Source organism: Odocoileus virginianus, chromosome 11, assembly GCF_023699985.2.
Source record: "Odocoileus virginianus isolate 20LAN1187 ecotype Illinois chromosome 11, Ovbor_1.2, whole genome shotgun sequence".
NCBI lineage: Eukaryota > Metazoa > Chordata > Mammalia > Artiodactyla > Cervidae > Odocoileus > Odocoileus virginianus.
Genome location: NC_069684.1, coordinates 24,670,170 through 24,694,462, shown reverse-complemented (window position 1 = coordinate 24,694,462; position 24,293 = coordinate 24,670,170). Strand labels below are relative to the sequence as shown.

Sequence of the window (24,293 nt, the reverse complement as noted above, 5' to 3'; positions counted from 1 at the left end):
AGAAATGGTCTTAAATTAAATCAATACACCTGAGGGATGTTTTTCCCAAATGACCAGAGTTTGTCTCTCACCTGATCTATTGACTTTCGGCTAGAAATCTGTCTTATTAAAAACTTGGTATCCTCTAGACTTTTGACATAGCCTTTTGTAATACTATATGTCAAGCTGAGGCGCTTTTTGATCTGCACATCTACAATATTTATCAGCAGTGGTATTATTATCTGGAACAATGGAGAGGAAAAAAAACAAAAATTTGATGAGGAAAGGCACCCTCTCAGGCAGATGTTCTCAACATGCCATCTCTAACAAGCTTGTTAGAAACACAAATACTGAAATATCCATTGCTGAAACACAAATTCTTAGGTCCCACTCCAGACCCACTGAATCAGAAATGCTGGGGACAGGCTCCCAAATTAATGCTTTAACAAGTCTTCCAGGTGTTTCTATGTACACTCAAGTTTGAGAGCCCCTCTCTAAAGAAAAGAAAGCTCAGTGAATAACTGGTTCTGTAGCTTTAAGGCAAAGTGCTTACCACTGCCTCTTCCCTTATTCTCCATACTCCCAGTTTTCAGAAGACAAGAGAGGTCACCCCAATAACCTGGACAGTAGTTACCAACAGAATAAATCTCTCTATACCTCAGTTTCTTCACTTGCAAGATAAGGAATTTAGGGTGATCTGAGATTCTCCTTAGCTCTAAATTTCTCAAATGACAAGCTGAAGCAGGAGAGTACAGTGACTAAAGGGAGTGGGATTTTAAATAAGAACCTCCCTGGGTTCAAATACCAGCTCTCTGCTACTCACAGTGCTGTGACCTTGAACAGGTTACTTAGGGACTCCAAGGACTCAGCATCCTTATCTGTTCAAAGAGGATGATAACACCTAAGTACCAGGATTCCCAAGGAGCTGCCCGTCACAAGTAACGCATCAATCACAGAGGCACAACAGAGAGCAGGGAGCATGGCGAAGGGCCAAGTAACACAAGGGGAAGACGTGATCAGGAAAACAACATCGCAGCGAAGGGATCACAAGAGCAGAGAGAGCAGAGCTTTTCTTAAACTGTTATTTTGGCTGTGAAACTTTGGGGAGAAGAGAAGATACTGAAGAGGGTTTCTTTTTATAAAGTTTTATTCCATGATGCACTGGCTGATCTAAAGTAAAGTTCTTCAATATTCTTCCAGGCTTTCCAATACAGATTTGCTATTTTTGAAAACCTCACTCGGCTGAGACTGGCTATTAGGACACCTAACTTGATAAAGCAGAGACACCTACTTCACAGTATTGTAACAATTTAACTAGATAGGTATGTAAAGTGGTCTGCACACATCCTGGAACACAGTAAGTGCCCAGTTTAAAAAAAAAAAAGCTACTCATGATTATATTTACTTAACTACACTCCACTAGGATTTGTCAGAGCACGCTGAACAGAAATAGCAAATGGTTCACACTGTAAACAGGATTGACTTCTGTAATAATACATCTTTAAATCTTTACTTCACTCAGAGAGACTTTTTGCAAAGTATTCCTTCTCAGATACTTATTTTACATTCATCTGCTTAAGATCCCAGTGTAAAAACTGATTACTTATGAAAGCCTCTACCTTCTATATTAAGACTTAGCCTCACTCTACATATCCTATAATAGTTTGTATTATAATGAGATTATACCCTATGTGGGCACGTTGCTTTAAACTCAGCTCATAAGGAAAAAATAATAAATAATCAAAATTACCCCTTAAGTAGGTTTTATGTACATAACTATTAAAGTTATTCTTATGAATATTAAAGAGTGGTAACATACTTTATTTCTATTCTATATTAAGTATATATATGGTGGTGCTTTAGTCACTAAGTTGTGTCCAACTCTTGCAACCCAATGGACTGCAGCCTGCCAGGCTCCCCTGTCCATGGGATTTTCCAGACAAGAATACTGGAGTGGGTTGCCATTTCCTTCTCCAGGGGATCTTCCCAACCCAGGAATAGAACCCAAGTCTCCTGCACTGCAGGTGGTGTCCTGCATTGCAGGCAGATTCTTTACCAACTAAGGCACCAAGAAAGCCCTAAGTATATATACACTTAATATAGAATAAAGGAAGGAAGAAAAAAAGAAAAGTCAACAAGCACAGGTCTGGGCATTCAGGCAATTCTGCCTAAGACAGCTATTAAATTTCTTGGCAAATAGGGACCAGGTGGCGGATTCTCATGTCTGCCTTTCACCGTCAGGGTTTAGAGCAATACTTTTTAATATTAAGTCTATATATCTTCAATACACACTAATAGATTTATTTGATGTAATAAGAATTGCTGTTTATTCACCAAGTCATGTCTGACTCTTTGGTGACCCCATGAACTGTAGCCTGCCAGGCTCCTCTGTCCATGGGATCTCCTAGGCAAGAATACTGGAATAGGTTGCCATTTTCTTCTCCAAGGGATCTTTCTGACCCAGGGATGGAACCTGCATCTCCTGCTTTGGCAGGCAGATTCTTTACCACTGAGCCACCACGGAAGCTCCCAAATAAGAATTAAGCAACTCAAAAATGTGGAGTGGCAAGAGAACTCATCGAAAGCTCCCAAGTTAAAAGCTTATATTAATATCATGCAACTCCACTGGAAAAAGAGAAAGGATGCTTAAGAACTGAGACTGAAAAATCTGAAGATCTACTTTCAGAATCAAAATGAGAGCCACGGAAAGAAGAAATGAAGAAATGATCATTGTTAAGGAGATTGTTGCACTCATCTCACAAGCCAGTAAAGTAATGCTCAAAATTCTCCAAGCCAGGCTTCAGCAATACGTGAATCATGAACTTCCAGAAGTTCAAGCTGGTTTAAGAAAAGGCAGAGGAACCAGAGATCAAATTGCCAACATTCGCTGGATCATCAAAAAAGCAAGAGAGTTCCAGAAAAACATCTATTTCTGCTTTATTGACTACGCCAAAGCCTTTGACTGTGGATCACAATAAACTGTGGAAAATTCTGAAAGAGATGGGAATACCAGACCACTTGGCCTGCCTCTTGAGAAACCTGTATGCAGGTCAGGATGCAACAGTTAGAACTGGACATGGAACAACAGACTGGTTCCAAATAGGAAAAGGAGTCTGTCAAGGCTGTATATTGTCACCCTGCTTATATAACTTATATGCAGAGTACATCATGAGAAACGCTGGACTGGAAGAAGCACAAGCTGGAATCAAGATTGCCGGGAGAAATATCAATAACCTCAGATATGCAGATGACACCACCCTTATGGCAGAAAGTGAAGAGGAAATAAAAAGCCTCTTGATGAAAGTGAAAGAGGAAAGTGAAAAAGTTGGCTTAAAGCTCAACATTCAGAAAACTAAGATCATGGTATCCAGTCCCATCACTTCATGGCAAATAGATGGGGAAACAGTGGAAACTGTGGCTGACTTTATTTTTCTGGGCTCCAAAATCACTGCAGATGGTGACTGCAGCCATGAAATTGAAAGATGCTAAAAAAAAAAAAAGAAAGAAAAAGAAAGAAAGATGCTTACTCCTTGGAAGGAAAGTTATGACAAACCTAGATAGCATATTAAAAAGCAAAGATATTACTTTGTCAACAAAGGTCCATCTAGTCAAGGTTATGGATTTTCCAGTGGTCATGGATGGATATGAGAGTTGGACTGTGAAGAAAGATGAGTGCCAAAGAATTAATGCTTTTGAACTGTGGTGTTGGAGAAGACTCTTGAGAGTCCCTTGGACTGCAAGGAGATCCAACCAGTCCATCCTGAAGGAGATCAGTCCTGGGTGTTCATTGGAAGGAAGGACTGATGCTGAAGCTGAAACTCCAATACTTTGGCCACCTCATGCAAAGAGTTGACTTGTTGGAAAAGACCTTGATGCTGGGAGGGATTGGGGGCAGGAGGATAAGGGGACAACAGAGGATGAGATGGCTGGATGCCATTGCCGACTTGATGGACATGAGTTTGGGTAAACTCCAGGAGTTGGTGATGGACAGGGAGGCCTGGTGTGCTGCTATTCATGGGGTTGCAAAGAGTCGAACATGACTGAGCAACTGAACTGAACTGAACTGAGGGAGATTGAAGGCCACAGTAAAACTGAACTTCATAGGCAGCAGGCTAAGGAAGTAGTATATACTCTAGAGTAAATATTTTATATCCTGTACAGTTAGGGCTTTATGAGAAAATTTTACTAAAACTTGGAGAACTTGTTTCCAGGTTATCCTTCTTCAAGTGGCGCTATCATTTTCATTTATTCATTCAATACATAATTTAGTAAGTACTTACACAGGTGGTACTAGTGGTAAAGATCCTGCCTGCCAGGGCAGGAGACAGAAGAGACAGAGGTTCAATCCCTGTGTCAGGAAGATCTTCTGGAGTAGGAGATGGCAACCCACTCTAGTGTTCTTGACTGAAGAATCCCATGGAGAGAGGAGCCTGGTGGGCTACAGTCCATGGGATCGCAAAGAATCGGACACAACTGAGCGACTAACACTTTCATTCTCATATACTAGGTATCATTCTAGGTTACATCAGTAACCAAAACAAAGACCCTTACCTCATGGAAAGTACATACAACATATAGTAAAAAGGTGGTAAGTGCTATGCAGAAAAAATTAAGCAAATGAAGAGGGATCAAGGAGATGGGGTGGACAGTTGGGAGTATGGAGGGCAGGTTGCCATCTTACATAGCATGGTCAGGGAAGGCCTTCTCCATGAGAAGGTGAGAGTTGAGCAATGACTCGAAGGAGTGAGAGGGTGAACCAAGCAGATACCTGTGGAGAGAGCGTTCCAGGAGAAAAGATAGCTCCCTCCCTCATTTCTTCTAAAACAATGAGTTTCCTTAATTCAGTTGACAAATAGTATAGAAAAAAAAATTTAATGTGAAATTTTACCTTGAGAAGAGGAAAAAATCTAATTATTCTGAAATAACCTATTATTACTGTAAACTGAATAAGAATCAAGTTGTCTGGTCTCAGTCTCACAAAGTATATACAAAATACATCAACAATTCCAATAATCACAATAAAAAATTCCAAAGTATTCCAGTGTTGATGAAAATATTTCTTTTTCAAAATTATTATCTGTTTAGAAAACATATAGAACATACATCATTTCATAGCAGTATACAAAGGTGGGGAGAGGGACTCTTAAAAATTAACAGTTAAATGCTCAACTACAAATGCATTACATTCCAAAAGCTGGGTTTTAAGTCATTCATTTGAAATTCAAAAAAATCCTTTATAAATATCTGACATCAAAGGGTATAATTTGATTTAAAATATATATAATCTATTATGAAGCTGCAACACCAAAGAAAAGCAATGAAAAATAGTGAATTAATTCACTGAAACACTATTAATTATAATTAAAATATGAAACAGTATGCTGATAAATCATCTTTGAAGCATTTATCCTAAAAAGTGGTCTTAATCTTATATCATGATAAGAAACTGCAAACTATTTTTCTTTTATTCATTTATTTATTCTTTGTATCATTAAAAGGAGTATTTGAGGAAAACATCAAATGTCTAGATTTTCAATTCTCTTTTATCTGATCTTTGAGATTCTCTCCACTTTTATGATACTTCTCTTATCTGATATCCAAGACTGTGACTATTATACTGATTTCACTCAGAAAACTCAAAAAGAGTACTAAAATTCCCATAATCTTATCAACTATTACAGTAAAAGGCTTCTGGTAGGAATTATTCCAATAAAATGACAAAAATAGATTCAAGCTATCTAAGTCATTCTTTTTATAGGATACATTTCTATTTTAAATGGTACCTTTAATGCTGATTCTAACAGATATAAACATACAAAATAGTAGTTTACGAATATCAGTCCTGACACATTTAATTTTCTTGCCGTTGGCCACAGGTGCATTATCATAGGATAAATGTACATTATTCCTATAATATGTTCTGCATTTTCAAATTCTTCTGAAAATACAATGTGATATATAAATAAAAGAAATCTATTATGCCTGAAAAAAAAGAGATCAAATAAAATGTCAGGTCACTTTAAGAGTATAAAAATTAAAATCTGAAGTTTATTTGTTTAAGTAAATATTAACATTTATTTGAAGAAAGATATAAAATAATAGATAATTAAAATTTAAAACATACTTTCTATACATAGAAATCATAAGGGAAAAAGATAAAAATATAGCTCTTGGTAATCTATATCAAGGCTGGGGAGCTTTTTTTTTAAGTTAATATCTTATACTTATCATCCACATAAGTAGAAAAAAGGCTTTCATTACCTCTGTAAAAACATTAAGTACTCTAAATACATATTCATTTGGGAGGGGTAGTATTTTGGGGAGGGGGTGTTTTTCCTCCAGTTTCTTAAGATGTAATTGACATACAGCACTGTATAAGTTTTAAAGTATACAATTTAATGATTTGATGTACGTACATCATGAAATGATTATCACAATAAGTTTAGTGAACATCCTTCATGTCATATGGATATAAAATTAAAGAAACAGAACATTTTTTCCTTTGAGAGGAGAACTTTTAGGATTTACTCCTTTAACAACTTTCATATATAACATACAGAAGTGTTCATTATATTTATTATGTTGCATATGACGTTCCTAGTACTTATTTATCTTATAAATGAAAATTGTATTTTTTGACAGTCTTCATCCAATTCCCTCTCCTACCCCGCACCTCTGGTAAGCATAAATTTGATCTTTTTTGCTAAGAGTTTGCTTTATTTTTAAAATATAATTGACCTACAACACATTAGTTCCTATTACATGACACACTGATTCAGTATTTTTAGACATCTCAAAATAATAACTCCAATAAGTCTAGCTATGATATGCTACCATACAAAGATATTACATTGTTACTAACTATAGTCCCCACACTGTACACTGCATGTTTGCTACTCAATTATTTTGCCACTGGAGTTTTGTACTCTTTCACTTCCCTCACTGTTTCTTTCTTCCCTCAACCACTCCCTTCTGGACACTACCTATTCATTCTCTTTATCTAAGATTATTTCTCTTTCACTAAGTTGATTCATTTGCTTTGTTTTTTTAAATCCACATATAACTGAAAAATCACACAGTATTTCTCTGTCTGACTTCACTTAGTATAATACCATCTAGGTGCATCCATTTGGCAAGATTTCATTCTTTTTTAGGGCTGAGGAATATTTCATTATACATACATATGAATATACATTTGTTGTTGTTGTTCAGTCACTAAGTTGTGTTCAACTCTTTGCAACCCCATGGACTGCAGCAAGCCAGGCTTCCCTGTCCTTCACTGTCTCTCTGAGTCTACTCAAATTCATGTTCATTGAGTCAGTGATGCTATCTAATCAACTCATCCTCTGCCACCCCCTTCCCCTTTTGCTTTCCATCTTTCCCAGCAACAGGGTCTTTTCCAGTGAGTCAGCTTTTCACATCAGGTAGCCGAAGTACTAGAGTTTCAGCCTCAGCATCAGTCCTTCCAATGAGTATTCAGGGTTGATTTCCCTTAGGATTGACTGGTTTGATCTCCTTGCAATACAAGGGACTCTCAAGAGTCTTCTCCAGCACTACAGTTTGAAAGCATCAATTCTTTGGCCCTCAGTCTTCTTTATGGTCCAACTTTCACATGGGTACATGACTACTGGAAAAATCATGGCTTTGACTGTATGGACTTTTGTCAGCAAAGTGATGTCTCTGTTTTTTAATATGCTGTCTAGGTTTGTCATAGCTTTCCTTCCAAGGAGCAAACATCTTTTAATTTCATGGCTGCAGCCACCATCCACAGTGATTTTGGAGCCCAAGATATAGACTGTCACTGTTTCCACTTTCCCCGGCTTTTATTTGCCATGAAGTGATGGGATTGGATGCCATGCCATGAAGTGATGGGACTGGATGCCATATATATCCATATACATACATATATATATATATATATATATATATATATATATCCATTCATCTTCTTTATCCATTCCTATCAATGGGCATTTAGGTTGTCTCCATATCTTGGCTATTAAAAATAATGCTACAATGAACATAAGGTGCACATATCTTTTCTAATTAGTGATCTCATTTTCTACAGATAAATACTCAGGAGTGGAAATGGTAGATCTATTTCTAATTTGTTGAAGAATCTCCATACTATCTTCCACAGTGGCTATATCAATTTACATTCCAATCAACAGTGCATGAGTGTTCCCTTTTTGCCGTATCCTTCCCACACTTGTTATTTATCTTTTTGATAATAGCCATTCTGACAAGTGTGAGATGATATCTCATTGTGGTTTTGATTTACATTTCCCTGATGATTGATGATGCTGAGTATCTTTTCATGTGCCCACAGGTCATCTGTATGTCTTCTTTGGAAAAATGTCTATTCATATCCTACGCCCTTGTTAAATCAGGTCATTTGGTTGTTTTTTTTTTTAAATGTTCTTTGTATGTGTGCTTTGTGCTAAGTTGCTTCAGTTGTGTCCACCTCTTTGCAACCCTATGGACTGTAGCCCACCAGGCTCCTCTGTCCATGGGATTCTTCAGGCCAGAACACTGGAGTGGGTTGCCATGCCCTTCTCCAGAGATCTTCCAGATGCAGGAATTGAACCCACATCTCTTACATCTCCTGCATTGGCAGGTGGATTCTTTACCACTAGCACCACGTGGGAAAACTGTTCTTTGTATAATTTGGCTATTAACCCCTTATAGAATATATTGTTTGCAAATATCTTTTCCCATTCAGTAGATTTTTTTTTTTTTATTTTGTTGATAGCTTCTTTAACTGTGCAGAAATTTTTTAGTTTGATGTAGTCCCATTTGTTTATTTTTGCATTTGTTTTTCTTGCCTGAGGCCACATACACACAAAAAAATTAGACAAATGTCAATGGGTTTACTGCCTGTGTTTTCTCCTAGAAGTTTTATAGTGTCAGGTATTATATTTAAATCTTTAACCCATTTTGAAGTTATTTTTGTACATGGTGTAAAAGAGTAGTCCAGATTGATTTTTTTGGTTATAGCTGTACAGTTTCCCCAACAGCATTTATTTAAAAACTGCCTTTCATTATTGCATATTCTTGCCTTATTGTCATTGATTAATTGACCATATAAGTGTTCGTTCATTTCTGGGCTCTCTATTCTGTTCTGCTGACCCATGTGTCAGTTTTTATGCCAGCACCATTCCATTTTGATTACTGTAGGTTTATAGTACAGTCTGAAGTCAGAAAGAATGATACCTTCAGCTTTGTTTTTTCTCAATATTGTTTTGGCTATTCAGGGTCTTTTGTGTTTCCATACAAATTTTAGAATTATTTGTTCTAGTTCTGGGAAAAATGTATTTTATAGGGATTGCACTCAATCCATAGATTGCTTTGAGGAGTATGGTCATTTTAACAAAATTAATTCTTCCAATTGATAAACATGGTGCATCCTTCCATTTGTTTGTGTTGTCTTCAATTTCTTCATCAGTGTCTTATAATTTTCAAGTACAGGTCTTTTACCTCCTTAATTAGATGTATGCCTAGGTATTTTATTCTTTTTTGACATAATTGCAAATGGGATTATTTTATTAATTTATCTTTTTGACAGTTCATTGTTAGTATATAGAAGTGAAGCAGATTTTTTTAAATTATTTTGTATCCTGCAACTCTACCACGTTCAGTGATGAATTTCAGTAGTTTTTTGGTGGCATCTTTAGGATTTTTTATGTATAGCATCACATTATCTGCAAACAGTGACAGTCTTTGTTCTCCCTTTCCAATTTGGATTCTTTTTATTTATTTTCTTATCTGATTACTGTAGCTAGGACTTCCAATATGGTGTTGAATAAAAGTAGCAAGAGTGGACTTTTGTGTTGTTTCTGATCTTAGAAAAATGCTTTTCACTGTTGAGTTTGATGTTAACTGTGGGACTGTCACATATGACTTTTATGATGTTGAAGTGTGTTCCCTCTATACCCATTTTGCTGAGAGTTAAATTTTGTCAAAATTTTTTTCCATATCTATTGAAATTATCATATAATTTTTATTCTTCAATTTGTTAATGTGGTGTATCACACCAATGAGTTTGCAAACATGAACCATCTTTGCATCCTTGGGATAAATCCTAGCTTGATCATAGTGTATGATCCTTTTAATGTTATTTTAACTTGGTTTGCTAATATTTTGTCAAGGATTTTTGCATGTATGTTCATCAGGGATACTGGCCTATAATTTCCTCTTTCATGTGATATCTTTGTCTGGTTTTGGTATCACGGTGATGTTGGTCTTCTAGATGTGTTCCTTCCTCTGCCATCTTTTGGAATAGTTTGATAGGAATGTGTTAACTCTTCTCTAAATGTTTATCTGTGAAGTCATGTGGTCCTGGACTTTTGTTTGTTGGGAGTTTAATTACCGATTCAATTTCAGTACTAGTAATTGGTCTATTCATATTTTATACTTCTTCCTGATTCAGTCTTAGGAGATTGTACCTTTCTAAGAAATTGTCTATTTCTTCTACATTGTCCATTCTATTGGCATATAACTGTAGTGATTACTTATGATCCTTTGTATTGGTTTTATTTCAGTTGTAACTTCTTTTTCATTTCTGACTTTATTGATCTGGTCCCTCTTTTTCTTGATGAGTTGGGCTGAAGGTTTGTCAGTTTTGTTTGTCTTTTCAAAGAACCAGTTCTTAAGTTTCATTTATCTTTGCCATTGCTTTTTAGTATCTTTTTCAGTTATCTCTGCTCTGATATTTATGATTTCTTCCTTCCTATTATATTTGAGTTTTGTCTGTTCTTCTTTTTCTAGTTCCTTTAGGTATAGGGTAGGATTATTTAAGATTTGTCTGAAGAGCATTTTTTAAAAATCAAGACTAATAATAGCACACAGGAATAATGCAAAGATTCATACATCAAAAGCAAGAAACAAATTTAGAGAAAAACATCAGTATTGCTTTAAATTATGAACAGGACAAAATATTTTACTTAATAATTACTATGGCATATTTCTAAAATTCTTTCTATTCATCCAAAGTAGAAAATGACAAAAAGATGTTACGTAGATATGTCAAAACCCTAGGGTTTTAATTTTTTATATTTTTCTATAAACTTAATAAATCAAAGACTAAAAAAAAAAAATAACCATAATTTACTATGAAAAGTATGTTAACACCCATTTAAAATTTATTAACATTAATGGTCCCAGTGTCTTCTCATCTGACATGTTTTGTTAGTAGAAAAATATTGTCTTTCTGGCCTAAAAAGTGTGTAAGTTCACAATTTATATAACCAAAGAGTCTACACGAGTTAAGTAAAATATATCTTATGATATTTTGGTCATTGACTGTAGGTGTTTATTAAGGCCATGCTGTGTTTTTACTAACTATAGACATCAACAGAACCATCCCATGCCACAGTTGAAATTAATTTCATGCCCATGAAATTAAGTTGAGAGTTAAATCTAGTCTTTGAGTTTGCTATTTCTCACCCGTAAGCACCCCAGAAGAATATGAAAGAAGTCCAACACGTAATGTGACACTAAGACAAGACTATTATGACTTGAAGAACCCAAATATAACAATCTTTTTCTTCTTTTTTCTACCCACATTCTACTAGAGGTGTCAATGAAATTGCTAAAACAGAATGGAAAAAGAGAAGTAAGCACTCTGCTGCTTCACTACTCAATCAATAAGAGTTGACTGTAATATTAGTTGAGGTTTTTCTTTTAGGAAAAATCAAGGTAGCCTATTTTAACAATGTAGAAAAGGTCAAATTTTCAAGTACATTGCTATTAAAGGTTCACAGTACTTACCCATATAGAATAGCAGATGTCTTATCTTTATGATATTCCAAGAAAGTTAATGTGTGTTTAAACTTCACAAGCCAACTTCTAGCTCTTACATAAGTTGAAACATCATAAATACTCATGAATCTAACAGAGAAAATATATATATACATGATGAAAACCAAGTGCTATACCTTTGGGTAATATAAGATGAAAAGTTATACTAAATATAAATATAGTATACATTTATTAAATATGCCTCTGTATCCACCCACCTAACCACCCATGGTCATGGAACAGAAACAATTTTAGCATGAGACCCCTAAAGTCCATGTCCCTGAAACTTTTCTGACCTGAGGTAGAATATAATTAAAACTTTTCCAACCGATTTCTTTGAGGTTCAAAATCAAGCTTTCCTTTGTCATGCCTTTCCTAGCCCAAGATTCTCCTTGGCCCTGAACTCCCTATCCTTCCCAAACTTTATTTAGGAACTGATGCTACATCTCCCAAATATATTACCAGGCTGATGAAATGTTAACTATCACCCAGAAAGAATCTCCTAAAGTTGCTCTATAACTTTGTCTTCAAACATTCATTATCTAACGTTCACCAGAACTGTAACTGGATATCAATATATCTCTAAGATCCTGAGCTTTTCCCAACATATTTAATTGCATCTATCAGTTCCATGCACACACACACATGCTCAGTCGGGTCTGATTCTTTGTGACTCTATGGACTGTAGCCTGCCAGGCTCCTCTGTCCATGGGATTCTCCAGGCATGAATACTGGAGTGGGTTGCCATTTCCTACACCAAAGGATCTTCCCAACTCAGGAATTGAATCTGCATCTCTCACATCTCCTGCATTGACAGGCAGATTTTTTACCACTGAGCCACCTAGGAAGTCCCTATCAATTTCATAGGCTGGATTAATTCCTCCAAATCCTGCTCCACACCAGGGAGCAATTTAATAGTAGGCTCCAGGCCTTCTTACCTTCCCTATGCAGTAATTTAGTGAATACAATATAAAGACAAAAGAATTATAATCATAATTAAAACTACGTGGGTTCTTTTTAATAGCTCCCCTTTCCTCTCATATAATTGCTCTGCAGTTAAATCTTCCTCCAGAAACTCCCAATGTCATCAAACTCATGAATCTTCAGGGAGAAAAGTATAAATAAGTAAACTAGGAAGTAGATGGATAGATGGATGGATAGACAGAGAGATAAGATTTTAAAAATTGATCAATCTAAAGCAATTATCCTTCAGTTAAAAAACAAATTTAAAAAAAGATTGATCAATCTGGACACTCAGCTGTCTTCATTCTTTATCACATACCCATTCAATTTTGGAAATATCAATTAAAGAAATATTATACTTACTTTCCTTGAATGTGGCAATAGCTTTTGGTTGCACCAATTAACGTCCGGGCTGCTTCGACACTGAGGACTCCATCATTACACTGCTTTTCAAAGCTACTCTAAACATAAAATTTTAAATAAAAATTACAAAGGACAAAAACATTAGTGAAATGTACTCTACTTGATCTTTACCTAGCCCTCCTTATTATTATTGAACTCAGTATATGAAAATATACTTTTCAAAAACTATAGCAAGAAATAAATTTCATTCAATTTGAATATTTATAGAATATTCAATTTTTGCAAAGTACTCCCTTGGATGTTATAAAAGACACAAAGATTTCTGGCTTCAGGAACCCCAAAATTTATACAGCTCAAAGAGTTTACTTCAGATGTTCAACATCACTAATTATTAGAGAAAAGGCAAATCCAAACCACAGGGAGGTATCACCTCATATGGGTCAGAATGACTGTCATCAAAAAGGCTCAAAAGGCTGCAAATTAAGTGCTGGAGAAAGTGTGTGGAGAAAACAGAACCCTTGTACATTGTTGGTATGAAATGTAAATTGGTGCATCCACTATGAAGAACAATATGCAAGTTCCTTAAAAAATAAAAAATAGAGCTACCATATGATCTAGTAATCGTACTTCTGGGTATATAGCCCAAAAACCCCAAAACTCTATTTCAAAAAGATACATGTACACCAACATTCACAACAGCACTATTTACAATCACCAAGACACAGAAACAACCCAAGTGCCCACTAACACAGTCGGCTTAAGAAGATATGACTATATTATATATATATATATATATATATGTAAATATATCATGGAACATACATATATCATTAAATATGTATATAATAGAGTATATATATATATGAAATATTACTCAACCATATAAAATAACAAAATATGCCATTTGCAGCAACTTGGGTCATCCTAGAGATTATCACGGAGAAGGCAATGGCAACCCACTCCAGTACTCTTGCCTGGAAAATACCATGGACGGAGGAGCCTGGTAGGCTGCAGTCCATGGGGTCACTAGGAGTTGGACACGACTGAGCGACTTCACTTTCACTTTTCACTTTCATGCATTGGAGAAGGAAATGGCAACCCACTCCAGGGTTCTTGCCTGGAGAATCTCAGGGATTGGGGAGCCTGGTGGGCTACCGTCTATGGGGTCGCACAAAGTCAGACACGACTGAAGTGACTTAGCAACAGCAGCAGCAGAGATTATCAACATAAGTGAAGCAAGTCAGACAAATATTATATCACTTATATGTGGAATCTAAAATATAATATAAATTAATCTATATACAAAATGGAAACAGACTCACAGACATAGAAAACAAGCTTATAGTTACCCAAAAGGAAAGGGAGGAGGACAAATTAGGAATATTATACTCACAGATATAAACTACAATACATAAAATAGATAAGCAACAAGGATTTACTGTATAGCAAAGGAAATTATATTCAACATCTTGTAATAACCTATAAAGAAATATAATCTGAAAAAACTGAATCACTATGCTATATGCTTAAAACTAACACAACATTGTAAATCAAATATATTTCAATTTCTTTAAAAAAATAACATGGAGTGGATCACTACACAGGATTATTGCTTTAAAAAGTAAATGTGGTAGGGCAGTATAACAATGGTCCCAATGAAACATAGCTGCCCATGTCTCTTTGTAACTAACATTGCTGCTCTTCCCTTCAAAGGTAGGCTCTTCTTTACTCATTGAATCTGGGCTAGCTTTGGGATTTACTTTGACTAACTGAGTGGGAGTAAAAATGATGTTATTCCACTTCCAGAGCCTAGGAGATAGAGGCCTTGCAGCTCCTCTTCTCACCCTGTTGGAACCCAGAGATCACCATGTAGTGAAGAAGCCCAATTCACTCTACTGGAAGGTAGGAGGCCATGTGAAGGAGATCCAAAGTGCCCTGAAATACAACATAGTCAACTGCCAAATCTGTGAGTAAGGACATGTTGGACCCTCCAACACCAATTGAACTAAGATGGTAGCCGACACATGAGTGGTCCCAAGCAAGACCAGCAACAAAATCATCCAGATTGCCAACCCACAGAACTGTGAGAAATATCAAATCATTGTTTTCAGCCACTAAAATCTGTAGTATAGCAAAGGCTAACCAAAACAGAAATCAGTACCAATTGTGGAGAGTCTCCATATCAAAAAGCTAAACCTAAATGTGTTGTTAGTTTTGGAACTAAGTGGTGAGCAGAGGTTAGAAAGTCAATGAGGAGACTGGAAGTTGGAAAAGCAGTGAGAAAACTGATGCAGAAGGCTGGAGGGAGGCAAGTTGTGCTATGACGAGCCAGCACAACTGGCAATACTGTCACCTAAGGCAACTTGGAAAGCAGAAGATGTGCCTAATGAATTTATGAATCTGGCTAAAGAGATTTCTGGATTTCAAATATTCTAGAAATACTCGTGTCAACTTTTGAGGGGAATGTAATTGCTTTATAATGTTGTGTTAGTTTCTGCTGTAGAACAACATGAACAGCCATAAGGATAAACACATCCTCTCTTAAACCTCCCTCTCACCTCTGCCTGCTATCTCACCTGTCTAAGTTGTCATGGAGCACCAAGCTGAACTCCCATGCTATGCAGCTGATTCCCACTAACTATTTTATACATGGTAGTGTATATATGTCAACCGATTCTCCCAATTTGTCCCACCCTCCCTTTCCCCTCCTGTGTCCACGTCTGTTTCTCTACATCTGCATCTCTATTCTCGCTTTGGAAATGGTTCATCTGTACCTTTTTTCTAGATTCCACATGTATATGTTAATATACAAGATTTGTTTTTTTTTTTTTTACAAGATTTGTTTTTATCTCTAGCTGCATGTGATACTGTATGAGGAGAGCAAGGTAAACGAAAGGGTAACAGTTCAATCTGTAAGCAGATATTACAGAAAATATAAAGACGCCATGATTGGTTTGAAAACCAAACCCATTTTCCATCTGCAGTCTCTCCAGGTGGTAAAATGAAAATCAAATCTAGAGTTCTGCCAGTAAACTATGACCTCAGCTTCAAGATCAAGTCAAGGTTGTGGCTCAAGACCCTTGGATAAGACCACTTAGAGGTTAAAGGCAGTGCTTAGTCTACCCTCTTAAGCAGACTAAAGGCTTTCTCAGACCCATATTGTCTGGCATGTGGCCTGTACGAAACGGAATTACAGAGTAGAATAGACTACAATCAGACTCATTGAAAACACAGAGTTTTTAAGGAAATGGTATCAGGGTGGGCTTAAAAGATAATTAAGAGTTCTAAATGAATAGGAATTTCCATTTCTACTGGCAGAAATCAGTCTGAGAAGATCACTCAGTCACAAACATGAATTACATGCATGCATACTAAGTCACTTCAGTCGTGTCCAACTCTTTGCGACCCTACGGACAGTGCCTGCCAGGTTCCTCTCTGTCCATGGGATTCTCCAGGCAAGTTGGAGTGGGTTACCATTCCCTTTCCCAGGGGATCTTCCCAACACAGAGATCAAACCCTCATCTCTTATATCTCCTGCATTGGGAGGCGGGTTCTTTACCACTAGTGCCACATGGGAAGCCCAAACATGGGTTACCTCCTATGATAACAGAATGAGGAGAACTAGGTCATATGCCCAGCTGGATTTCAGAACTGCCAAGGACCAGTGATTAATCAATGCTTCCTCTCCTCTTCCTTCTTGAACAGAAGTGTCTGTTGATTACCACTGAAAGTTGGGATTGGGGATGGTGGTGGAGGTGGAGGCTGAGGAGACAGGTAACTTCTCTTTTTAGTCCACTGTTCTGTGTATCAAGAGGAATCATACTTAAAGAGATCCAACCAAGGAGCCTGAGCAATCCTAGACCAAATGAACACCATGAGGTAGCAGACTTTGGATCTGCTACCATAATGGGATAAAGCTTACCTAGGGCTGGTGGGGGGGATACCGAGTCTTAGAAAAAGATGAGGGTGTTTTGCTTTGCACCTCGTCTGAAAGCTAAGTGAAGTGAAGTTGCTCAGTCATGTCCGACTCTTAGCGACCCCATGGACTCTAGCCCACCAGGCTCCTTTGTCCATGGGATTCTCCAGGCAAGAATACTGGAGTGGGTCGCCATTTCCTTCCCCAGGGGATCTTCCCGACCCAGGGATCGAACCTATGTCTCCTGTTTGGCAGGCAGTTTCTTTACCACTGAGCCATCAGGGAAGCCCTTTGCTTTGTAGGACGGGTATAAATATATGTGGCCAGTGAGCAGAACATGGTACATTATATATGGTCACAAATTCTTTGCATCTCTTACCATCAAGAGTTTGAGTCTACTGTCCCAAGCCTTAAATTAAAGTGGCTTCATTTGCAAAGTCTGGTAGTAGGGTACTGACTCTCAGCTGTATGCCTCAGGTTACTTCTGTATGGCCTCTCATTCTTCACAGGCTAGGCCAGCTTCCTCACATGACAATCTCAGGGTGGTATTCAAAGTGGAAGAAGGGGGAAGTTGCAAATCTCCTTAAGGCTCCAGTACATTCCCAAAGTCATTTGGCTACATATTCCTGGTCAAAACAAGTCACAAGAGCAACCCAAGTTCAATGATGGTGAGGGATATAGACACTACCTCTCAATAGGAGATTGGTTTTGCAAAGAATTCATGACCATACTTTATATCTCTGGATAAGAACCTTCCAAAATCTGAGAACATTTTAAATTAACTATAGAAATGCTTTTAAAATAATATAATGTTAGTGTTTCTGTATTAAGAAGAAATATGTTCTTCAATAGAAAAAAAAAAAGAGGAATTTATAGGTTAAAAGAGACCTAGAGTACATATTCTGGGCTTCCCTGATGGCTCAGCAGTAAAGAATCCACCTGCAAGTCAGGAGCCACAGGAGATGCGTGTTTGATCCCAGGGTTAGGAAGATCCCCAGCAAGAGGGCGTGACAACCCACTTTGGTATTCTTGCCTTGAAAATCCCATGGACAGAGAAGCCTGGCGGGCTGCAGTCCATAGGGTCGCAAAGAGTCATACTCAACTGAAGCAATAGCACGCACGCAAGCAAAGTACCTACTCATTAATTGCAATATATGATTTCATTGAAATGCAATTTAAAGATGTAAACTGGAACTATGCACTGATCAAATTTATGAGATAATTGAAAATCTGATCATTGACCAATATTTGATGTTATTAAGAAATTAATCTTTAGGCACAATATTAGTATTTTACTGTTTTTTAAGACTTTAAAATTTCAAGATACATACTGAAATATTTGCAGATGAAATGATATATTCAATAACATCTGGGATTTGTTTCAAAATAACCAGGGAGATGCAGGAGTGACTGAGGGTACAGATGGGGCAGGGCTGGTCATGTGTGGATTTTCGTGAAGGCTGAGTGATAGGTACATGGAGGTTCAGTACGCTATTTTATCTACTTTTGTATGTGTTAGAAATTCTTCATAATAGGTTCTAAAATGAAAATAAAACAGATGTACAGAACAGACTTTTGGACTCTGTGGGAGAAGGCGAGGGTGGGATGTTCTGAGAGAATAGCATTGAAACAAGTATACTATCAAGGGTGAAACAGATCACGAGCCCAGGTTGGATGCATGAGATAAGTGCTCAGGTCTGGTGCACTGGGAAGACCCAGACGGATGGGATGGGGAGGGAGGCGGGAGGGGAGATCGGGATGGGGAACACATGTAAATCCATGGCTGATTCATGTCAATGTGTGGCAAAACCCACTACATATTGTAAAGTAATTAGCCTCCAACTAATAAAAATAAATGAAAATAAAAAGGAAGGATTCTGGGCATAATGAGCATTTTATATACTTGTAAATTTGAATAAAATTTGTACTATTAGAATAAAACCCCAGTTTTAAATGTACAATTTGATAAGTTGATTCAAACTTGATTTTATCTCATAATCTGTGTTTACATTATAACATTCAAATATTAAATCTTAAATATTTTAAGAGAATGTTTGATTCATTATATTTATTCTAGCTTATTAGATTTACAAGAGTTAAATAAGCACTTGAGAACATTTTGTATAAAAGGAACTCACATACTTAAATCTGTGAAAGCAGTTTCAAATATTTGAAGATGTTTAATTATGTAAATGGCACAAAATATTATTCAAAGGTTCTCTAACAGTGAACTGCTAAAATTTGCTAGACTTAGAAATAGAATAAGGTTTGTAACTTGAATTTAAAGCCCTAGAAATTTATTTTTCTAACTTTCATAAATCAGTTTAACAACCAATCAAAAGGTGAACATTTTTCTAGTCACCTGAAAACCATATGTAAGAATTAAAAACATTGCAAGAATAAAATACATAAATAAAAAGCAGATTATGTGAAGGATACTCACTATTTGTATTATAACTACATGCAATCGGGCTTCTTCTAGTAAAACTTCATCTGTTGGGAGCTCCTCCTTCGCCTTATTGTCACTTGAAACGTTAGAAGTCTGAACAGACAGAGACAGAGTTAAAAATAAGTAAAAAGGATTAGGAGCTGTCAAATACCCTGCTTGACCAAGATTCCAATAACTCAAATCAGAATTGCTAAAATGAAGGGCTGTGTGTAAGTGAAAAACACTCTCCATGTTAGAAATGTTGCTTTCAATTGTGGTGAAGTAACTATTAATTTGGGGAGATTTAGAAGCCAAATTCTTCCCCAAACCGGTCTATGCTTTGCTCTCTGAAGCTGCCTGTGTTTTCTGCGTTTGAATAGTACTTGTACAGGGAGAGATCACTCACTTCCTCAACCAGCTGGAAAATATCACCCTGGCAGAGGCCATTCATAGTTACTCAATCAGCCTATTTGTAAAAACTTCTTGTATTTGGCAAATAAGGCTAGGTCACCAACATCTGTTCAGAGACAGAATTCAGAGTATTTTGGCTGATAGAAAAAAGCTAGTAAATGTATCTCTCTTCAGTATCCTGACCTGTAACCAGCAGAATCAAGTTTTGCATAATAAACAAAAGAAATAGAGAGAAAGGGAAAGGAATAGTTTTTGCCAGGAATCAACTCACAGGAATGATGTATTCAATCTTTGTTTTTTCTTCTACTAAGGTCCAATTAACATTTGTCAAAAGTTTTTCTGTTTTAAATAAAGTTATTCTGCTCTGTATCATCTCCTGGATGTGCTTAATGGCATTTTGCATGGCCATCTGTCTTGGAATGGAAAGGGTACACAAATCTATGACAAAGAAAAGGAAGGACCTTAATAAAATAGTGAAGAATGCACAGGGAATTGAAATGTTGCATGATGTAGTGAAATCTTGGCATCACCTGCAGAGCCAAACCAGAGTGCTTAGAGCAAGGACAACTATTTGTCCAAAATTTTCCAGAAATTACCCAACTACCCATTTCCTTTTGGCTGTGCAGCTCAACTTTATCTGACTCAACTGCTAAAGAATGTTTTCTTAGTTTCTTTTTGTTTCCTATAGCTAGAAACATGACTCACTATTTCAAGTCATCTAGTCAGTATTTCTCAAAGTATGGAAAATTACCTCTACCTTCTACAGGTAGAAGAATTGCCTGTTGAATTATTCCTGGGCTTTACCCTATGTCTGGAGAATCTGATTGGTCTGAGAACTTTCATTTTAGCAACTTCTTCAACTGATTCTTATACATAATAAAATTTAAAGACCACTGCAATAGAGATGTCTCCCATTTAACATCTCTGTTTCCTGACCAGCAAATCTTTATATCCAAAATTTGTGGCAGTTTGTATAATTCTGAAGTATCAACTTGAAGTTACAGCTATCAAGCTTGCTTACCAAAAGGAGAAATTTAATTACTGAGTGAGCTCAGCCTACACACTCAGAATTCCATCTCAATAAAACTGTTCTCAATAAAAAACAAGATTCTACTGTATAGCATAGGGAACTACATTCAACATCCTATGTAAAACATAATGGAAAAAACTATAAAAATGAATGTACTCGTATGTATAAATGAATCACTCTGCTGTACAGCAGAAACTTAGCAAAACATTGTAAATCAACTATACATCAATTAAATGTTAATCTCTTCATAACTGCATATGAGATGTCTCAAATAGTTTAAAATGTTATTAAAATGTTTCAGTTTAACTTTATTGCATTCTCTATAGGATGCTGTGGTGTTTGATATTTGAAATTTTCAGGGATTCAAAAAGATTTGAAATCACATCCCTCTCAGTTCTCTATGGTCCAGAGCAAAGATGCATTTGACTGCATGCTAAAGAGTTAGAATGTGTCAGCTTTGGATTTAAAATTTCCATGGCATAGAGCACACGAGGAGAAAGTTTACTGATTTGCATAATTACATCCCACCCATTAGGATGAGCAACAGCCATTTTCCAGTTGCTCTGGGAAAACACGGGTATAAGGGGACTGATTGGTTGTACCAGTACATTTGAATGAACTCCTGTGTTTAAGATGATTCTGGAAGAATATGAGGATGAGTCTTTTCCTCCCTCTTCTTTTTTTTTAATTTTATTGAAGTATAGTTGATTTACAATGTTGTGTTTAATTTCTGCTGAACAGCAAAGTGATAGTGTTATATACATACATGAGTGAGTGAAAGTTGCTCAGTCGTGTCCAACTCTTTGCAATCCTATGGACTATACAGTCCAGTGGAATTCTCCAGGCCAGAATACTGGGAGTGGGTAGCCTTTCCCTTCTCCAGGGGATCTTCCCCAACCCAGGGATCAAACCCAGGTCTCCCGCATTGCAGGTGGATTCTTTATCAGCTGAGCCACAAGGGAAGCCTTGCCCTAATATACACACACGTATATATGTGTATATATATGTATATATACACACACATATATTCTGAATATTCTTTTCCATTATGATTTATCACAGGATATTGAATATAGTTCCCTGTGCTACAGAGTAGGACTTTGTTGTTTATCCATCCCATATGTAAAGGTTTGTGTCTGCTGATCCCAAACTCCCAGTCCTTCCCTCCCTTCCCTGTTGGCAACCACAAGTCTGTTCTCTATATCTGTAAGCCTGTTTTTGTTTCATAAATGTGTTCATGTGTGTCTTATTTTTATTAGATTCCACATATAAGTGATATCATATAGTATTTGCTTTTCTCTTTATGACTTACTTCACTTAGTATGACAAGCTCTAGATTCAGAGGATGGATCTCTCAAAAGCATTAGACCAGGTGGATGAAGCTAATTTGAAATTCTTCTTGATAAAATTCAGTTTTGTCAATTACATGCTAACATGTGAGTAATTCTAGAAAGGATGAGCATCGATTCTGAGCATAAAGTACATGCCATACGTATTTGTTTCATAATGAAAATTCTGAGGTTCAGTTAATACAATAAAAAAAATTGTATGGGAAGAAAAGGAGAAGAAAAAAATATTTCCATGATAGTAAAACCTCTTGATCTTGTTTCTGAGTATCAGAGTAAGAGCAATCTCAAGCAAACAACCATGGGAGAAAACCAGATGCTATGTCATAAGCCAAGAGAGCAGAATGGGTCTGGATCCCTGAAAGCCTATAAAAATTGGTGGGAAGGGAGGTGTAAGCAAACCTTCAGGGATCGGGTTAACTTCATTCACACTCAAGCGTAGCAAGCTTGTGCTGGCCCAAGCACAACTTTCCACTGCAAACAAGAGCAAACCCCATGACTAGGGGAGAAGGAGCGCTGCCAAAACTCTGCCCCATTTACTAGTCCTATTCGTATCCCGGAGCCCTGGACTTTGAGGTCAGCTTTCACAAGAAGCTCTGCCATAGCGTTGATGTGGCACAGTTTCAGGAGTGGGCAGAACTATGGGAAGACACAAGCAGAGAAGCTGGATTCACCAGGCTATTTCTCTGTTTATAACAACTCTCCTTCCTCAGTAACCTTCCATCAACCTCTCCCAAGTTCCACACCTTCCAAGAAACCTTCTGATTACTAATTTGATTTATTAAGGAAATTTGTATTTAGAGGTGAATACCCTGAATAATGATCACAATTATTTCAGACATAAAAAGAAATCATCCTTCTTATAAATTAATAAATTGATTTTCTGCTGCATCTCTTATTCTCCTGGGAGTGCAACAGATGTAAATTTCCAGCCATCTGATTAATTCTAGACACTGACAAAATCAGGCCTCTGCACCAGCAAACCTGAGGATCAGGCCATGGGACACTGGACGATACTAAGGCCCTACTCCTCCAAGACTCTGTGTAACTCCGCCCCACCCTCTCTCTCCTCATGGACTGCACTGCCACTGATTATCTTATCCTGATTTCTCTATTGATCATGGGCTTTTTTGTGATTTTATTATATTTATATACTTTATTATCAACAGCTTCACATTTTTTCTAGAAATAGGCAACTCTGGCAGAGCCTGCTTACTGCTCCCCTTCATTCTCCTCTTCTTTTCCCAATAGAATCTCTATGCTTTGGCTAAGCACATGACCAGTCAGTTAAGACAGTAGTTCCCATCTTCCTTTGCCCTTATGTGCCCATGAGACTAAGTTCTGGCCAATGGACTGTGAGTGGTAATGATATGTACAACTTCAGGAAGCAGAAGGAAGCTTCTTTCAATAAGCTCCTTACTCTCCATTGACACCATCACCACCACCATCACTCCCAGCCCATTTTCCCTTTCTAGTTGATTAGATTGAAGATAACAGTGACTGTGAGCCCACTTCTGCCCTGCAGACAAGAGCAACACTCTGGGAAGCAGAGGAGGAATGAAAGAAGGATTTGAAATATCTGGACAACCTCGTAGGACAGAACCACCCCACTCTTCTTGATTTTCTGATGGGGGGTGGTGGGAAACAACTTCTGTCTTGTTTAAGGCACTCTTAATGTGGTTTCTATTAACAGGGAGTGAATGAAAACTGAGTTATTTCATGATCAATTCCTTGAGCTCCAGAAGAAATGTCATACCTCCAGCAACAATCTATTCGCATTATTTTTCCTGGTTAAGTAGACTTTACCTAATGTCCTGGCCAAACGAGTCATCATGTATGAATTTATTCCCAAGGTCATTAAGGATATTACTTGTATGTACAATATAAACTGAAAGACAAAACATACACACATTAATAAGTTCTCCAAAGGGGATCATTGTTCAATTGATCACCAACAAAATTCTACCTTAATCCACATTTTTAAATCCTACCTCTGATAAGTAAGAAGAGGCAAAAGGGCTGTTTTGGGGCAGGAAGTTCAGCAACAGCAGGCAGTGG

General features: G+C 37.0%; 1 protein-coding gene across 3 annotated transcripts in view; it reads right to left on the bottom strand.

Moving 5' to 3' along the window:
- Positions 1-24,293, bottom strand: part of SLC9C2 (solute carrier family 9 member C2 (putative)) — a 90,919-nt gene that overhangs the window by 25,726 nt on the left and 40,900 nt on the right. For 2 of the 3 annotated variants that reach the window (XM_020902250.2, XM_020902251.2), the window contains 8 exons: positions 24,042-24,123; positions 20,131-20,297; positions 19,464-19,562; positions 13,105-13,202; positions 11,749-11,868; positions 5,763-5,961; positions 4,868-5,056; positions 72-221 (listed from right to left, as the gene is read on the bottom strand). In XM_020902250.2, coding sequence (XP_020757909.2) covers positions 72-221; positions 4,868-5,056; positions 5,763-5,961; positions 11,749-11,868; positions 13,105-13,202; positions 19,464-19,562; positions 20,131-20,297; positions 24,042-24,123 — 1,104 coding nt within the window. The remainder of the gene's footprint in view (positions 1-71; positions 222-4,867; positions 5,057-5,762; positions 5,962-11,748; positions 11,869-13,104; positions 13,203-19,463; positions 19,563-20,130; positions 20,298-24,041; positions 24,124-24,293) is intronic. The other variant, XM_020902252.2, reaches the window with a different exon arrangement.